Genomic DNA, 17,152 nt, shown 5'->3' with positions numbered 1-17,152 from the left:
CGAATTTCAACCGATGTTCTGCTCAACACTGTAGGACGCGCGTCACCGTTCAGCAAAGCTTTCACACAAGCTGTCTCGTGTGTTGTACGCAATGTTGTATAGCGCGTCGTGTGCATACGTCAAAGTCTGCGCTGACAATATCAAAACAATAACAAACCCCCTACTGATCGATTGTGTACGTTTTCCGGGTGCAGTGAACGAATAAAGGGGGTGTTTTCGGGTGTGTTAAGTTTTCCCACTGCCGCACCATGCATGATGCGTACATTGTCTATCCGCCGGAGAAAATCTCCGTGCAAATTGAATCGATGACGGGCTTTGGTAAGTTTAGGGCCAGCTTGAAACCCACCCGCCCGCTCCACAGGCGATAAGCGAGTGAGTCATTATCCGGAATCCCTCCTTGCAGATAACAAGCTCATCCTCGGCACCAGACAGGGACACCTGCTGATGTACTCGTTCGAGACGAACACGGAAACGAACAAGCTCGATCTGCAGCTGCTGCAGTACGACAAAAACTTTAGCAAAAAGCCCATCACCCAGCTCGACGTCATTCCCGAGTACACGCTGCTGTTCAGCCTCACCGACGGTTTGCTGAACGTGAACGATTTCAGCCGCCACGGCTTTCCGCTGATCCATTCGGCACAGCGCACGAAGGGAGCGAACGTGTTTGCGCTGGACATACAGGTGAGCACGAGTCACATTCACCTCCATCCACTCCATCACCATTCACCATTCGTTTGGGTTGTTCCAATCCGTTTCAGCGGTCGAAATCTTTAACGAGCGAAGTCAAGATCGTTTGCCGGGTGTGTGTAGCGGTGAAGCGAAAGCTGCAGTGCTACTACTGGAAACAGAACCAGCTGCTGTCGCTCGACAGTGAGATCGATTTGAACGATGTGCCAAAGACGGTGGCGTGGAACAATAACTTCATCTGTGTCGGCTACAAAACCGAGTACGTCCTGTACGATGTAAGTAGTAAGCAATGGTTGTAGTGCAGGGTAAGTGCAGTTAAATCAACAATTTCGACACACTTCCATTTCATCAGATGTCGGCAGCACAGCCCCGGAAGGTCGATCTGTTTCCCACGAGCTCGTCGAAAACCATCGAACCGTGCATTACGCTGATCGAGGACAGTGTGTTCGCGGTGGTGAAGGATGAGTTTCTGATCACGATCTACACGGAAAAGTACCGGGCGGATGATCGGGAAGGACCGAACAGTATGTCCGGGTCGGTTAAACTGGTGGAAGCGAAAGCGGTTAAGGCGGATGCGGCCAAGCGTACGATGAACCTGAAATCGCTGATCTGGAGCGAACCGTTCCAGTGTCTGGTGTGGGACGATCCGTACGCGGTTGGGCTGATCAACGATGCCATCGAGGTGCGCGTGTTTGACAACGTGCAGGACAAGGGCACACTGATCCAGAGCATTCCGCAGCTGCACAAAGCGCGGTTCCTGGTGCGTGGCAAGCAGGGACTGCTGTATGTGGCCTCCGTGTCCCATCTGTGGTGCATTCAGGCGGTCGACATTTCGAAGCAGCGCGAACATCTGCTGCAGGAGGAGAACTTTCAACTGGCTTTGAAGCTAACGGTTGGCATGATACGAACGGTGTAACGGGTTTTGTTTTTAGCTTATTTGCGTTTCCTTCTCTTCCCCCTCTTTGCAGCACATCTCCGACGAAAGTGCCGAGTTCAAGGCGATGAAAATAAACGAAATTCAAACGCGCCACGCGTACAACCTGTTCGTCAACAAGCACTTCCGCGAGTCGATGCAGGAGTTTGCGCAGCTCGACACCGATCCGATCGATGTGATCCGCCTGTTTCCGGACCTGCTGCCCGACAGTGGCAAAAACAAGCTCAGCCACTACTCGGACAAACCGGCACCGGTGCTGGACGAGAAGGAGCTGGAAAATGCGATCCTCGCCCTGATCGATTACCTCACCGACAAGCGGTTCCCGTTGCGCAAGGGCGCCAAAACGAACCCGGACGGCACGACGGACAAGAACGTGGCGGCACTGCTGGCCATCATCGATACGACGCTGTTGAAGTGCTACCTGCTGACGAACGATTCGTTGATCGCGCCCGTACTACGGATGAACCACTGCTATCTGGAAGAATCGGAGCGGGTGTTGAAGAAGCACGAAAAGTACGTCGAGCTGATCATACTGTACCAAACCAAGGGGCAGCACAAGCGCGCCTTGCAGCTGCTCCACACGCAGGCGGAAGTGCCCGGCTCGCCGCTGTTCGGGCACGACCGTACGGTGCAGTACCTGCAGCAGCTGGGCACTGACTTCAAGCAGCTGATATTCGAATTCTCCGGCTGGGTGCTGCAGAAGCATCCGAAAGATGGGCTGAAGGTGTTCGTGGAAGAGATGCCCGAGGTGAAGAATTTGCCGCGCGCGGAAGTGCTGGACTTTCTGCTCAAGGACCACCGGACACTGGTCGTGCGGTATCTGGAGCACATCATTAACGTGTGGCACGAGGAGAAGGCTCTATTTCACAACATTCTTATACAGCAGTATCGTGAAAAGTTGATCACGCTGCGGAACGATAAAACCGTCGACGGTGACACGTAAGTTCCAGGCAGGGCTGCGCTGTGCCCGGTTCGCAGAGAGACGGAATGAGTTTGATCGCCTTTCTCGTTACAGGAAAAAGCAAGAGGAGATGGCAGATGTTCGAGAGAAATTGCTAACGTTCCTGAAGAAATCCAAATACTATCACGCCGAGAAGGTGTTGGGCGAATTTCCCTACACCGACATGTTTGAGGAGCGTGCAATTATTTTGGGCCGGCTAGGTAAGCCCTTTGTGATTAATGTAGGAGTAGCATTAAAATCATACCTTTTCTTTTGTTCTATTCCACAGGCAAACACGAGAAAGCGCTGGCAATATTCGTGCAAATACTGGGCGACTTTGAGAAGGGTCTGGCGTACTGTGACGACGTGTACGACACAAACGATCCGCAGAACTGTGACGTGTACGTGACGCTGATGAAAATCATACTCACGCCGCCGTCCGCACCACCGTACAGTGATGTGCCGCTGCATCCCCGCTGCCTGGTGCCGGATCACGAAATGGTGGTCAACATTCTGGAGAAACATGCGGAGAAAATCAATCCGTACGCCGCGCTGCAGATCCTGCCCGACAGCATTCCGCTGGTGCGCATCAAACACTTCCTGGAGAATGCGCTCAAGTTCTACCTGGAGAAGAAGCAGCGGGCCCAGGTGCTGAAGGGGCTGTACTACGCGGAGCATCTGCAGATCATGGAGCAGAAGATGCTGTGCGAATCGAAACACTTTCTAGTGACCGATCTGAGCGTGTGCGCGGTGTGCAAGAAAAAGTTCAGCAACCAGAGCGCCTTCGTGCGGCTGCCCGATGGGGTGATAGTGCACTTTTCCTGCCAGGATCGGATGTTTAGTTGAATGATTTGTTGTGGGGGGAAGGAAAACGGATGAAATCCCGCTCAGCACCATATATCGATAGCTTTATAAGTCAATAAAATTATATCCAATCATCATAATGTATCATCCAAATGTGTGTACAAAAACCTTAACCTTCACTTAACAACATGCACGTTATGGGTTCAACACCTGAATGGACCGTGGCCCCCATACGCAGAACTGAACATTCCGCTGTGGGTATATCAATAAGTCACTGAAAGTCAAGTCCCAACTAGTGGGTTCAGGCAGGTCTTTACTGACAACGATTGTGCCAAGAAAGAAGAAGAAGATGATGAAGAAGAAGAAGAAGAAGAAGAAGAAGAAGAAGAATATTCTATTATGTCAGTACCATGGAGGTACAGGCGTAATGTAGAGCGACTTAACACGTCCGTCATGGGTTCATGCGTCGTATCGCTTTCATGCACCCATCGAAAGCTCATTGCCGCTAATACATCCGCTTGTACCTTATGGGTCATCCCAAACGACTTCGGGCCTCTAACGGCGGATAGTTTCGATCCTGCCTTGAAGACCTAGACCGACTACGGTTGTTTGTAAAAAAAGAAAATATTATCGTTTATCAGCTTGAAACGAAGGAGTTTAAAAGGAGGTTTGAAGTAGCGGGGGGAGCTCGGCATCGGACCTACCCGATTCCTATTCCGTGTTCGGAATCAATTCCGGAGCCGATTCCGAATCTGGAATCGTTTCCGATTGCGGAGTCGATTCCGGAGCCGATTCCGGAGTCGGCTTCGGAATCGATTCCGAGATAGGAATCGGCTCTGGAATCAGAATCCACCTGGGAATCGCAAATTGTTCCGGTAACGGAATCAGGATTGACTCCAGAAATGGAATTAGCTCGGGAACGAGAATTAGCTCTTGAATTGAAATAGGAAGTTTCCGAATCGAAATCAGCCCGAGAATCTCCATGACAATGGAACGTTTAGAAAGTAAACTTTGATTCTTTGCGGCTATCATCACGTAGCCTATCATTGTACCCAAACGCCTATTCTGTTCGTAGCAATTTCGATGCCGAAGCCGATTCCGGAACCAATTCCAAAGCCGATTCCAATTCGGGAGCCGATCCCGATTCCGGAGTCGATTCCAGAAACTGATTCCGGAATCGATTTCAGAAAACTTCGGAGCTAGCCGGAATCGATTCCGACGAAATCTTTATTTTTCCCATCACAAGTTCGAAGGGTTAAATAAACGAAAAGATAACATTTCCGGTTTTTTTAGGATTATATGTTCTAATACTTTCACACATGGACCGAGCTCGCGGTACAGTCGTCAAGAGATACAATATGGCTGTCATGGGTTCAAGCCCAGTATGAATCAAGCCTTTCAAACGTAGAACAGAGTATTCTTATAATGGGTTAACATACCTCAGACCATCAACGATTGTTTTTCCAAATAAAAAAAATATTTATAATTTTTATCCGGAGCGGACTGTCGCAGAACAATTATCCGTGTTGCAAAAGAAAAATTCACATTTGGGTAACTTCAGATAACTGCTGCACTGAGTGTATTGAACGTCGTACTCAACTCTAGCAAAAGCAAAGTTTGCCTCGATCGAGCTTGCATGGATCTGCCGGGAAGAACAATTTCTAAATAGAAGTAGGCTGTAATTATTCGTTAAGTGACCGGGTCTATGAACATGTTGCGGCTCACAAAAATGTTTTAAAATTAAGTTGACATTCTTTTGTATCTTGTTTTGGTGTGCAAACGCGTCCGAAAAGGTTCCTGCAACAAATAAACGTGAAACAAATTGATTTGTGTCTCTTCCACCAAAATGTACCGGAATATGAGTTGCGGACAGTTCGTTCGTTACGATTTGTGTACGGAATATTCCTGCTACACTTTCATAGACCATAGCCTAATCGTATTCCTCGTCCCTGATGGAGGAAGCCACATTTATGTTAGTCTAGTAACAATGCATGAAAAGGTCACATGGCATAATCGTTCATCAAACAGCTTAACAACTGGCCTGTATTGGTCGTAACTATTGTATGAGTTGTAAGCTTTCCATGCGTATGATTTATCTAGTTAGAAAATTTGAACTAATTAGAGTATGAACTGAAAACAGATAACCAAAGCTGTTGACGGTGAAACTCGGGCCAGGCCATGCGAAAGAAAGAGTTTCAGTGTCCTAAGTTCAAACCGAAAACGGGTTTATAGAAAAAGATGGGTTTCTGCCCGAAAGGAGTTATTATAACAAATTGTGCATTAAACTTGCTACTATTCTCGGTTCGTGGTAATCTATGCTGCGAAAGTGGCACAATTGATACAACAACTTTGAGAGACCTAAAGCAAATCTTAGGAAAGGCCAAGATGCTCAAAAGAAAATCGAGACGTTCTCCGTTAAGATTTTGAATTAGATCTTTTTTATGTTTCTTATGTTTCCATATGCTGTGCTATGTTTATGCATATATCCCACGCGTTTCTAGATTGATCCTAAACACACGTGAGATTTTATGACCTCCACGCTTTGGGTTGGTAACTGAAAGGATTCATTGTCTGGTGCATATGCACGTTTTCGTCCTGCATGCATTTTTATCCTAATTTCTTTCCACACGCCGTACGTACCTACTTTAAGATTATGTTTATTGCGCTTGTCCGTGCTTCTTACGCTTATCGATGAACTCAACCGGGTCTTTCCTAAAAAGATGTGTTCATTTAGGCCAGCGATCGTGATTTTATACGATACGATTGCAATAGCTTGAAATTCTTCTCAAACTTAGCCGTTGCAAATGAAACATTTCGTTATAATTTAAAAAAGCGCCTCAAACCTTCCCGTTACCGCCGCAACAAAAGCCATTACAGACTAAGCCAGGCCGAGAGCGGGGCAACGGTTATTGCGCCAAAATGAGAAGAAAAGTAAAAATAGATTGCAAACTTAGCTAATAAACCTCTGTTTTCTGATTTTGGGCCTATTCATAACGGACTGCAACATTCACGATGCAAAAAGAATGTTTTTATAGTACAGGCGCTCCCCGAGATACACGGTTAATGGTTAATAATCTCGTTATTTCAACCAAAAATATCACTAACTTTTGTATAATTTAGCCAGTGGTAGGTGATTTTTGCCACTTGATTAATTATTTCATATGATTCTGACTGAATGGAACAATTTTAAACCTTTTGAAATAGTTTTTAACATTCGATCGAACGGGAAATTATTTTTCATTTTACAACTGATGTGTCAAATCAGTACGATTTGCTCAGATAATTGTCAAATTTAGAAAACCGCGTATCTCCGAATTCGCGTATAAGAGGTACCGTGTATCTCGGGGACTACCTGTACAAGTATACAACGCTAGAATGCAATTAACTCTTGCAACAGTTTCATGTTCACCATGTTTCTATGAAGCAATATGAAAAGTGACAAATAGTTTTGTAAAACCTCAAGTTTTTGCATATATCTCTAAAGATTTCCTAAAATTACAATCCTCTAACGGACTGGCAGACGAAGGCGCGGTCTTGCAGGCCAAGACCGCAAAGCGGTTGTAGTGCCAGATAAGTAAGTAAGTACAATCCTCTAATTCAATCTACCTACCGCTGGAGAGATCCAACTGTGAATGGTAAAATAAAAAAAAAAAACGATCCATATGCCTTCACTGCTTATTTAAGCATTACGGTATGACAAATCGTTTTCCACGTGATCCGAACCACGTTGTCCGCGCACAGTGTCCCTCGCTGGTGATCGTATCAAGCGAATCCTAATAACTAACAACCCAAAAATTAAATTGAAAAAAAAAACACCTCAATCAAAGCATGCCAGAACAGTGTCGTGCTGCAAAGAATCCGGTTTCAGCGTCAGAAGAAAAACGGGTTTTCTCTAGGCGCTAATAATGACCCACAGCAGCACATGGATGGTGCGGTGCAGCCAACCGGCCGGCCCGGCACATATGCACCCGTTGCTAATGCCCGTCCCCCGTCGGCCCGTACCTGTCCACGTGCGCACATCTGGTAACATCTCTGGACCGCTGGACCGGCATGGGGTTGAGAGGACGGTTGGCCGTTGCAAACTAGGCGCATCCCTTTCGCAAACACACACACAAACAGACGGGACGCAGAGGTCCAACGGGAAATCTCGGAACCGGTTTTCCCACAATCTCGCTCGAGAGGCCCGAGCGGACCGTTATCCTTTGTCCTGCCCAATGGGTCCGTCCATCCAAAACCAGTTTTCGTCCCTTGTCCCTTTTTCCAGGCGGGCAAGAATGGGCAAGAGATTGAATTTGAATGTGTTATTATGCATGCCAGTGTGTGTTTTTACCACACACACTCTCTCTCTCTCTTCCTCTCTCTGTGCGCGATTGTTTCATTTGTTTGGTGAAATGCAATCTTGCAAACCAGTTTTAACCCTTTCCCGCGGACAATTCCGGGGGAAAAACTGCGACGAGATTCGTCCCGGACCCTGTGCTTGGAATGACGACCCGGGGACACACAGGCCCCGACAGGACAGACCGGCCGGTGCCCAACGGTCTGTTCCCTCCGGGCACACCGGAAACCGGACGAGCAAAGGTCATTGTTTGTCTAATTTATGCAGCCGCCTCGCGTTAGGACCTCGCGTTAGGACACTGGTCCATCAGAGGAAGCTATTGGGACGCAGCTTCCACGGGAGAGTGGCAGCAATAAGCAGCAAAAGAGGGTTCACGGGCCTGTCCTAAGCCCGGGCAAAAGACATTCACCCAAGAAACTCAAACCCACTTTCCCCAGGCCCCGTAGGCGAGGCGTAAAGGGTTTCAAATGGCCAAGCTAAGAAAAGTCCGGGCCACCCCATCCGAGCTGGCCGAGTAATGATGAGAAACGTGTCAAACAAATGAATCCTCTTTTTCGCAGGAACATCAAAACAAATGGCAAGAAAAAAAACCAGAAAGCAACCCTTCCCTTGGAAGACGGTCGTTGTCTTCTACGGTCCACCAAAAACAACCAAAAAAAAAACACCCCTTCGTCGGGAGAAAAGGGTTCCGTGCCGTGCAGCACAAGGAGGGAAAATTAAAAAGAAAAAGGGGTTCCAGGGAAAGGAAACGAAACAAAACCAAAACTCAAACCCTTGGCAGCAGCAACAGCAATAGAAGAGGAAAGAAGAAGAAAAAAACAACCAGCTCGAGGTTTAAGAAGGACCTGAATGCCATGCGCGTACCGTTTCTTCCGTTTCTTCCGGTTGGTCCGAGCAATAAGGGATTGAACGATTCCGACAAACCAACCGCCACCCCGAAATTGGGTGGAAAGGTGGCGGACGCAAAAACAAAGAGCAAAGAAAAGCGAGAGCGTGTAATATAGCGAACGCAACGCAAAAAAAAGTACCCGTGCGCACGCACGCACACACTCACGCACAGCGCTTGGAAGGATACATAAAACGGCCATTCTTACTGTTTGCGTGCGCCTCCACCGTCTTGCGCGCGGGTGACCATTAATGGGCAGCCCGGGGGTTTGCTTGGACGCGTTGGAAGGAGGCACAGCTTTCTTCGTTTTGGTTACGGGCGTCTTTTTTTGTTTCTATGGCTCGCTGTTTTAGTAGGCGGTGATGGAGGCGAACGACAAGAGCAATGCGCACTACGCAAATGAAATGGTTTAAATGAAAAAAAAAGCACGTTTTCTTCCTTCTTGGCAATGCAAATCAATTTCGCGTTGGCTCAAATTATTGAAATTGTTTTTTTTTTTAATATTTTATTTAGTTGCTTTGGTTGTTGGTAGGTCAGCAAATAGCAAGAAAGAGAGCGAGAGAGAGAGAGAGAGAGAGAGAGAGAGAGAGAGAGCAGGAGAGAGAAAGAAAATGGTCAACTTTGGAGCCAGTTTTCCCTGGGCTCAAGCAGCTTCCAAAACTGTCTTTCATCATTTTGCACACAAAAAAAACCCCCCTTGAGATGACTGTGTATTATGAGTGGGAAGAAAACTTGATGTGATAACGGTAGGATCCATTCGCAGGGGCTAGTAAAGGTGGTTTTATGTACTTTAGATAAATGAATGAGTTACAGTTCGATTAAATACCATTAATTTTGCTCAGTGCATTTCGATCAATATAAATTTTATGTTAAACAAATTATAATAAAAAATATAAACCAATATTATTGATTAAAATGATCGGTACTGTCACCTCCTCCTCGGCTTGAAAACCGTGTAGTTGATCGTTTTAATCTAACAACTTAATTTTCTCAGTCTTATACAGCGTGTTGTAGGTGTTTAGATTGCGCCGTCATCATCGAAAAGCTTACAACCATTTGCAACGTTTGGCCAGGACATTGGCAATTCTTTGTAAGCATCTTGGAAATGAGAACTTTAAATAAATTAGAGAATCTTATTTTCATACTTTTAATACTTTTTTTATGTTATTAAATAATACTGAGTATAGTTTGATTACAAAGAGGTATGTTTTTGCTTTTATAGCTGATTTTGAATTTTGTACTGGTGCTTCGATAGTTCGAAGTGCAAGTCTCGAGAGAATTTTCACACCGCTTCGTACATCAAAGGTGGCAAAAAAGGCGATAAGTATACAGTCTGTTCCCGAGTTACGCGGTTAATGTGTTCCGAAGGCATCAGCGTTACATGTAAACCCGCGAATGATGAATATTGCGATGTTTAGCCCAACTACATTCTACGTATGGATAATTAGGCGAAATAGAGTCTCTATAATATTTACTAAATCAGATGAATTTTTGAATGAATTGAATAATTGAGTAAACAAATAATTTTTAAAAAAATCAATTCGAAGACAAAATAAGTAGATACAAAAATTAATAAACAAACAAACAACTAAAAAATCAACCACATCATATGAACAATTTAGATGAAATCAATTGAATGTAAACCATACATTAATTATTTGAAAGCGTTCGTGCCAAAATACTTTGTTTTATACTTTGATATATTTTAACTATTTTAGAATTGAAGCAAGAGATCAATTTAGTTTTTATTTGAAAATTAAAGCAATCATCAAATTAATCGGTTTTATTTACTCTTAATTCTAATTTCGAAAAAAATAATAGGAATTACTCTAAATCAGCGTAAGTGTAGAATCGCGCATCTTGGCAGCAGACTGTAGTTGAATGGATTTGTGCTAGATTTGTCCTTTTTTTGTGGCTATTCCTTCAACCAGGATTCGTACTTTCTTATGATTTTGAATATTTTTATGACAAACTAATATTTTGTTTTATTTCAGTTGTTGACCTACGCAGTCGTCTTTGTTTTCCCTTTGTCTGCAAAATTTAAATTGATTCAATGGACAATGGTGGTCAATACCTTCGCTTAGGGACACCAAGCTGCCAAGGTTTGGAACTAACTAGACTCATGAAAAGAAAACGGTAATCGAAAACAAAAATGAGTTCATAGTTTTTTTTACATTGTATTTAATGACCAAGCAGCTCCGATCAGCAATCAAGCGCGGTCGTCAGTGTTAATAATTAATGCCGGTGCGCTTTAATGGAGCGTACTTTTCAATTACAGTTTCTTTGCAAATGAATTTTAACTACATCCCCATCCCAAGAAGAGGGTGGTTAGCGACAATAAGTGTGAGAAATGTTTGTTTTCACTAAAGAGCTATAGAGGAATTGTGAAGCAACAGAGGAAAGTTCGTCACTTTTTTAACTTATTCATTCCATTCTACAGTAAATTAACCACAATAGAAGTATTTATTCAAAATAATACATTAATTTGTGTTCGAAAACAGATTATTGTTGTGTGAAAATTGTAGTATGTTGTTTTCAGCAAACCAGTTTCATTTATATTACTCAACTCATACACACAGTCATCAAGTTCCTTTTAAAATTTTAGATAAAACAATTTCGCGCCCTAAATATCCCAAAATGACGCTCGGTCGTTCGTTGGTACAGCAGTTTTTTTCTCCCTCTCTTCCTTTGCTACACGCACCACCGTACGACCGCTCCTCCGCTCATAAAGCATTCTTATTTCGCATCTCGATCAATCTCTCCCCACCACCACCACCACCAATCTCTCCTACCACCCACTCCACCACCACCGCACCCATTCACCCTATCGAAATGCCCAAGAAAAGTCCGTGCCCAAGATGAACGCGAAGCAGCGGGAACAAAAAAAGGGTTGGAAAATTTTATTCAAATTTACTTTTTTCCTCCCTCCTCCTCTTCCTCCTCCTCATCCTCATTCTTCTCCTTTCTTCGTCTCCTCCTTTTCCTCCCTTTCCCTCTTCCGTTGCTTTTTCCCTTTCGGCACGGTGTTTGGAAACACGGGGAAGCCTGCAAACGATTGGACATTCGTTTGTTGTATGAGGGGGGCTGTTGGCGGATGTAGGGGTTGGGGTGGGGGGATGCCAGTAGAAGAAAGGTTGAGAGGGGGGGAGGGGGAGGGAAATCAGAATCGTGACTTTCGAAACCGTCCTACCAATACCACCGAATTCCGCTCCCAGCAACGGCGAAACAATGATAGCATTTCGTCCAAAAAGCCCGCCAAATGATGTTTGGAGAAAATGATGGTTGTTAATCGGACATTGGGAGGCAAAAAACACTCCCCCCCTTCCCCCCCTCCCCCCCAGCACACCATCACATCCTCCTGTCTTAACAGCAGCAGCGGAATGAATCGGATGGTGGTGGTGGCTGGTGGCGAGGTGAAACCCCTCTCTCCTTCTGCCCCCGGCCTTGGCCGAACCTGCGCTTCATCCCACTTGAAATAAAAGGGCACAAGAAAACAAGGCACTTTGTCCTGCGGGAGTTGTGGAGGGTGGGGATGATGAAGGAAAAAAAGGTAAATGGCAAGCCTGAAAGAAAAGAAAAATTGCTCGAATCAATCTTGCACTGTTCTGGTGATGATAATGGTGGTGGTGGTGGTGGTAGTGAGTTGGAGAGGGTGAAATTTAAAGGAAAAACTCGGCACACTATGTACTACCACTGCTGCTTGGCGGCCATCGAAAGTACGCGGCGCAGCGTTCCGGGGCTTTATGTAATGCGGGGAAAAAGGGCGCGAGCGCGAATGAAAGGAATGAATTAATGAGATAAAAAGAACGCGACCGCTGCTCCCTTCCACCCCTTACCACCCCCTACTCCGAAAGGGCAACCGTGCGGGACAGCCATTCGTGCACAACGGTGGACGGTGGCAGAGGGTGGCCACGGGACCGGCGACGCCACGAGACACTTAATTTCAGTGGAAAAAGAAAAAGGGGGTTGGAAAAATTAAACACAAAAAAAAAGTGAGCGAAGAAAAAGACCAAAAATTTGAATAATGAAAAACTTCTTTCCGAACGCTGCTGCGTGCGTGTGTACGGGTGCTTTGCCATGGTGATGGTGGATGGCCACCACATCGCCTACTAAAGGGAAGATGTTAACTCGTTGTGGAAGAGGGAAGAGGGGGGGGGGGGAAAGGAAGGGATGCGATGATGCGAACGATCTTGAAATTCAATATCGCACGAATGCCAAACAACTGGATGGCCTGTGTCCTTGCCTGTGTCCATCGTGGTGGTGGGGCCAGGGAGAAAGTTGAGAAAATTGTGAAATCATGTTGCTGTAAAAAGTTTTGCACTGTACGAGAGAGAGAGAGAGGGCGAGAGAGAAAGAAAAAGCGAGAGAAAGAGTGAGAAAGAGTGAGAGTGGTGGACAAATGCGTTTGGTTGCGTATTATTCTTGCGTGTTTCGCGCTTTAAACGTACTTACTGCTAGAGTGAGGTTGTGGTGGTAATTTATCGAGTTGTTTGATTGCGATGCGCCGTTAATTTCGCAGCAGTAGTAGTGTAAATTGAATTATTCTGTTTTAAGAAAAAATAAAATGGATTTCTATTTAGATTTATTGTGAAAGTTAGTCTTGTGTCACTGTTCTGTTCTATCTCCATCCTAAAGCTTGTTTTAATGGAGAAACTGGTTGGGATCAAAGATACGAGATCATTGTGTGCGAAGGATAAAGATAGATGCACTTGGAAAAGGGTAGGTTTTAGAATTTTTAAACAAAAAAAAAACAATTATCAAACTACATTGAACACAGTTTCCCTTGTTGCAATAATGCAATGGTTTGATAATCACATGAAGGCCTCTGGACGGAAAATTATCCTACAACGTAGCTAAACAGGTTGATCCTGCACTGTTACCGGTTTATTATAAACTCAATGAAAAATAATCAACCAAATACAAGACGTTAAGGTTATGCGCCTTATTCGATATAGCTGGGCTATTGTCTAAACCATTGACACCTTTTTTTATTTTGTTTGTCATATGGCATAAAAGGAAACGATGAAATAGTGCCAACAATTTGAGATTGAATGAATAAAAAAGATATTCTAACACAATGACATACCGTGGCATGTTTACTTTCTTAATGTCTTCTCAATCTAATATATCTCTTCTTCTTCTTTTTTGGCTCATATATCTCTAATATAGGCAAAATAAAATAAATTTTTGAATCAGATTTTTCACCAGAAACGACAGATAGGATTGAGATAAAAAATAACAACACTCTATTTGATTTTTAACACATTTTTGTGCAAATTTTTGTAATAGTTTAAAAAAAGCAATCTTGCCAAAATGCGTTTCCATCATCAACATTGCTGGTTTGCTTGCTGGTTTAGAAGATTTGATAAATTGAGATATTAACAAATAGACTCTATACTATTCCCTATTGCAGTCAATTCGCGGTACGTTTGGATGTGTGAGGCAGGCGGTAATTTTAACGCCCCGAATGGTCAATGAAATGCGCAAGGATGTCATTTTGCAGCTGTTTTTTAACGAGCGGGACTGGTTTTCCACTCATAATAGCTTAATTTTGTTAAGGGAAAAATAAAGAAATATTTCCATGTAAGATACAATAAACTATGTTTTTATACTAATTGCTCTAAGTTAATGTTTATGACCTTTTCTATGGTGTTTTTTCCATTTATTATTGAATTCGGTAAATTAAGCTCAAACCTCTGGTTTACAAAGATGGCTAACAACCTGCATGTGACGTTTTAGCTCTGGTTTGCAGAGATTTGCAAGAAATGGTATATTCACAAGTACATTAAACGATCCTTTTACGAGTTACAGGCAACTCGGAAATTAAGCCATAAATAGGCATTCTTTTTAGGGTAAAACAAATTGTTCGCAATGGGACTGATGACTGAAGAAGCTCGAAAGCGCGGACGACTGAGCCTGAACTAATGTCTTTTGTTTATTGTAAATAGAAATCGTTTTCATTTTGATGTGGAATCATTTAATCTGCGAATAAAACTTTACAATCAACTCAAACATGTACGTTGCATTCTATGCGCAGAGCTAGGATCCACATTAGAGCAACAATACGGATTGGGGGTCGTGCACATTATCATTTATCCATCGAACCACCGATAATTCTCTTAAATAGGTACAACAAATAAGATATTTTTGTTATAAAATGGGATTTACTGCTGTAAGGGTACGCATTAGATATATTCTCAATTAACAAAAGAGTTGCCCAAGCCATCAAAGTCACGAATCGGGATGATTTTTGTGATAAAACGAAGTTAAAAACATGCTGTGTGCAGAGGCGATTTTAACGGTAAGCAAAGTAAGCAATTGCGGGGGGCCCCGTCAATGAGGGGCCCCGCGATCCTTAGGCCATTATCTATATTAGCTATATATTATTAGCTGGCTGTCCTCATACTTAAGTAATCGATCTTGCAGGGTTAAAACCGGGTCGTACTTATCTGAGGAGTTTTTTTGTACGTCAGGTGTCCCTCAGGGTTGTGTGCTAAGTCCACTTCTGTTTTCTTTGTTCATCAATGATGTCTGTAATGTTTTACCTCCTGATGGTCATCTCCTTTATGCGGATGATATTAAAAATCTTTTTACCTATGACCTCTTCTTCTGATTGTATGAGTCTTCAGCATTACTTTAATGCATTTGTTCATTGGTGTTCATCCAACTTACTTCGCTTGTGCCCTGATAAATGTTCTGTTATTTCTTTCTCTCACTCTCTTTCTCCTATTTTATTTAACTATACTCTCTCTAACTCGTCTCTCTCTCGTGTTATGTCCATCCGTGACCTTGGTATTATACTCGACAGTCGTCTTAACTTTAAACTGCAGCTTGATGAGGTTCTACTAAAAGCTAATCGAGCCCTTGGGTTTATTTTACGTTTTACCTCTATTTTTAGAGATCAAAGCTTCTTAAGAAACCTCTATTGTGCTCTGGTAAGGCCTCTTCTTGAATATGCTAGTATCATCTGGAATCCTCCTACTATTGATGGCTGTTCGAGAATTGAAAGCATTCAGCGCCTCTTTACCAGGGTTGCTTTTCGTCGTTTGTTCGGTGCTGCCTCACTACCTCCCTATGAAACGCGATTGCAGTTATTCAATCTTCACTCTTGAAGCTTCCGCCGCCAAGTGTCTCAGGCATGTTTTATTGGTGGCTTATTACTTTCTGATACTGATGCTCCTGATTTACTCTCGTCTATCTCGTTGTATGTCCCCTCTCGTTCCCTTCGTCCTCGTGATCCTCTGTCAATTGAAACACGTCATACTCTTTATACTTTCAATGATCCTATTTTATCCTGTTTCAGGTTGTTTAACCACTTTTACTATCTCTTTGAATTCGACTCCTCTCTCAACTCTTTCCGTAACCGTATTTTTTCTTCTAATTCTCTTTAATTATTCTTCTAAGTTTCATTAAGTTTTGATAGTCTCTACGCTCTACCTATGTTTTTTTTCTTTAATTTTTTTTGCTGGGTCAATGACTAGTTTAGTTAGGCTTAGTTTTTCATGAATTATTTTGTTTATTTGTTAGGGTTTATTTAGTTTTAAGTCTGCTTTATTTAGCCTTGATGGCGGATATGGAATTAATAAATGAAATGAAATCTATAACAGTTGATAGAACATGGCACTGTATTAGCAAGGAGGGCCCCGTGTGTGATGGACGTTGGAGCCCCGTGCTAGACGAATCCTTAGCACCCCCTCAGCAACAAAATTGAAGTTGAAATGATACATAATCCAAGACGGATGCCGGGTACCCCCCGGTAATCATATACACAGGGCCTCAAAAATTCTTACTGCTTAGGGCCCCCGATACTGTAAACCCGCCACTGGCTGTGTGTTTACTTGAGCATTAGATTGCCATTTCAATTGTGATTACAGCCAATGCTTCTGCCTTCTAAACGCCACAAACGCCATTGCATATGTCCCTTTGCCACACTGTCCCTGTACGCAACTGAAACGCAACCGAAGGAAACGAAGTTACTGCCCATATCATCAAAGCCTGCAAACTGCACACAATCTATTCACCTTTCTGCATTAGCATACCGAAGCACCCGTCGCCATCGTACCTCGCTTTGGTGAGGCTTTTGAAATTTAAACAACTTTCCAAACCCGCCGAAAGTATGCGAACAGCAGCAGCAGCAGCAGCATCCTCGCGAACGGCCAACGACATCCGGCAAATGGCGCTTGTTTAAAACAACGTCGGCGGGCGGTTTTGTTTTGACTTTTCGCAGCAAACCCCCCTGCCCTGTGAGGTTTTTTGCTTGCATTTCTATTCTTTTCCTCTCGAGCCTGCACAGCACTGCACTCAACGTGGCGGTGCAACGGTGCATCGGGATTGCTTCACGGAAATGATGCACCATGCACACACCAGTGAGAGAGCTCATCATCCCACCCGCCCGGGTCCGCCATTGCGCTCGGTTTGCGTGTACGCATACGGCCGCCATTTCGAGCTCATTTGCGACCGCCGAACGAGCGAACGATGCAACAACACCAACACCCTCCCTCGGTGGTGGGTTGGCGGGCGTGCAAAAGCAGAAAGGGACACACACACACCGCTCGAGGACAGCGT

The 17,152-nt window shown here is 44.1% G+C and overlaps 1 protein-coding gene across 1 annotated transcript; it reads left to right on the top strand.

Annotated features, from left to right (window-relative positions):
* Positions 1-138: 138 nt before the first annotated feature.
* Positions 139-3,518, top strand: LOC1273464 (vam6/Vps39-like protein). Its single transcript, XM_061641769.1, has 7 exons — positions 139-318; positions 404-681; positions 759-962; positions 1,040-1,579; positions 1,656-2,560; positions 2,637-2,782; positions 2,851-3,518. Exons 1-7 carry the CDS (start codon positions 249-251, stop codon positions 3,405-3,407), a joined length of 2,700 nt encoding a protein of 899 aa, XP_061497753.1. The 5' UTR covers positions 139-248; the 3' UTR covers positions 3,408-3,518.
* The last annotated feature ends 13,634 nt before the right edge of the window (positions 3,519-17,152 follow it).

Source organism: Anopheles gambiae, chromosome 2, assembly GCF_943734735.2.
Source record: "Anopheles gambiae chromosome 2, idAnoGambNW_F1_1, whole genome shotgun sequence".
In the NCBI taxonomy this organism is placed as follows: Eukaryota; Metazoa; Arthropoda; class Insecta; order Diptera; family Culicidae; genus Anopheles; species Anopheles gambiae.
The sequence above is the reverse complement of the archived record's forward strand: the minus strand, read 5'-3'. Positions and strand labels throughout refer to the sequence as shown.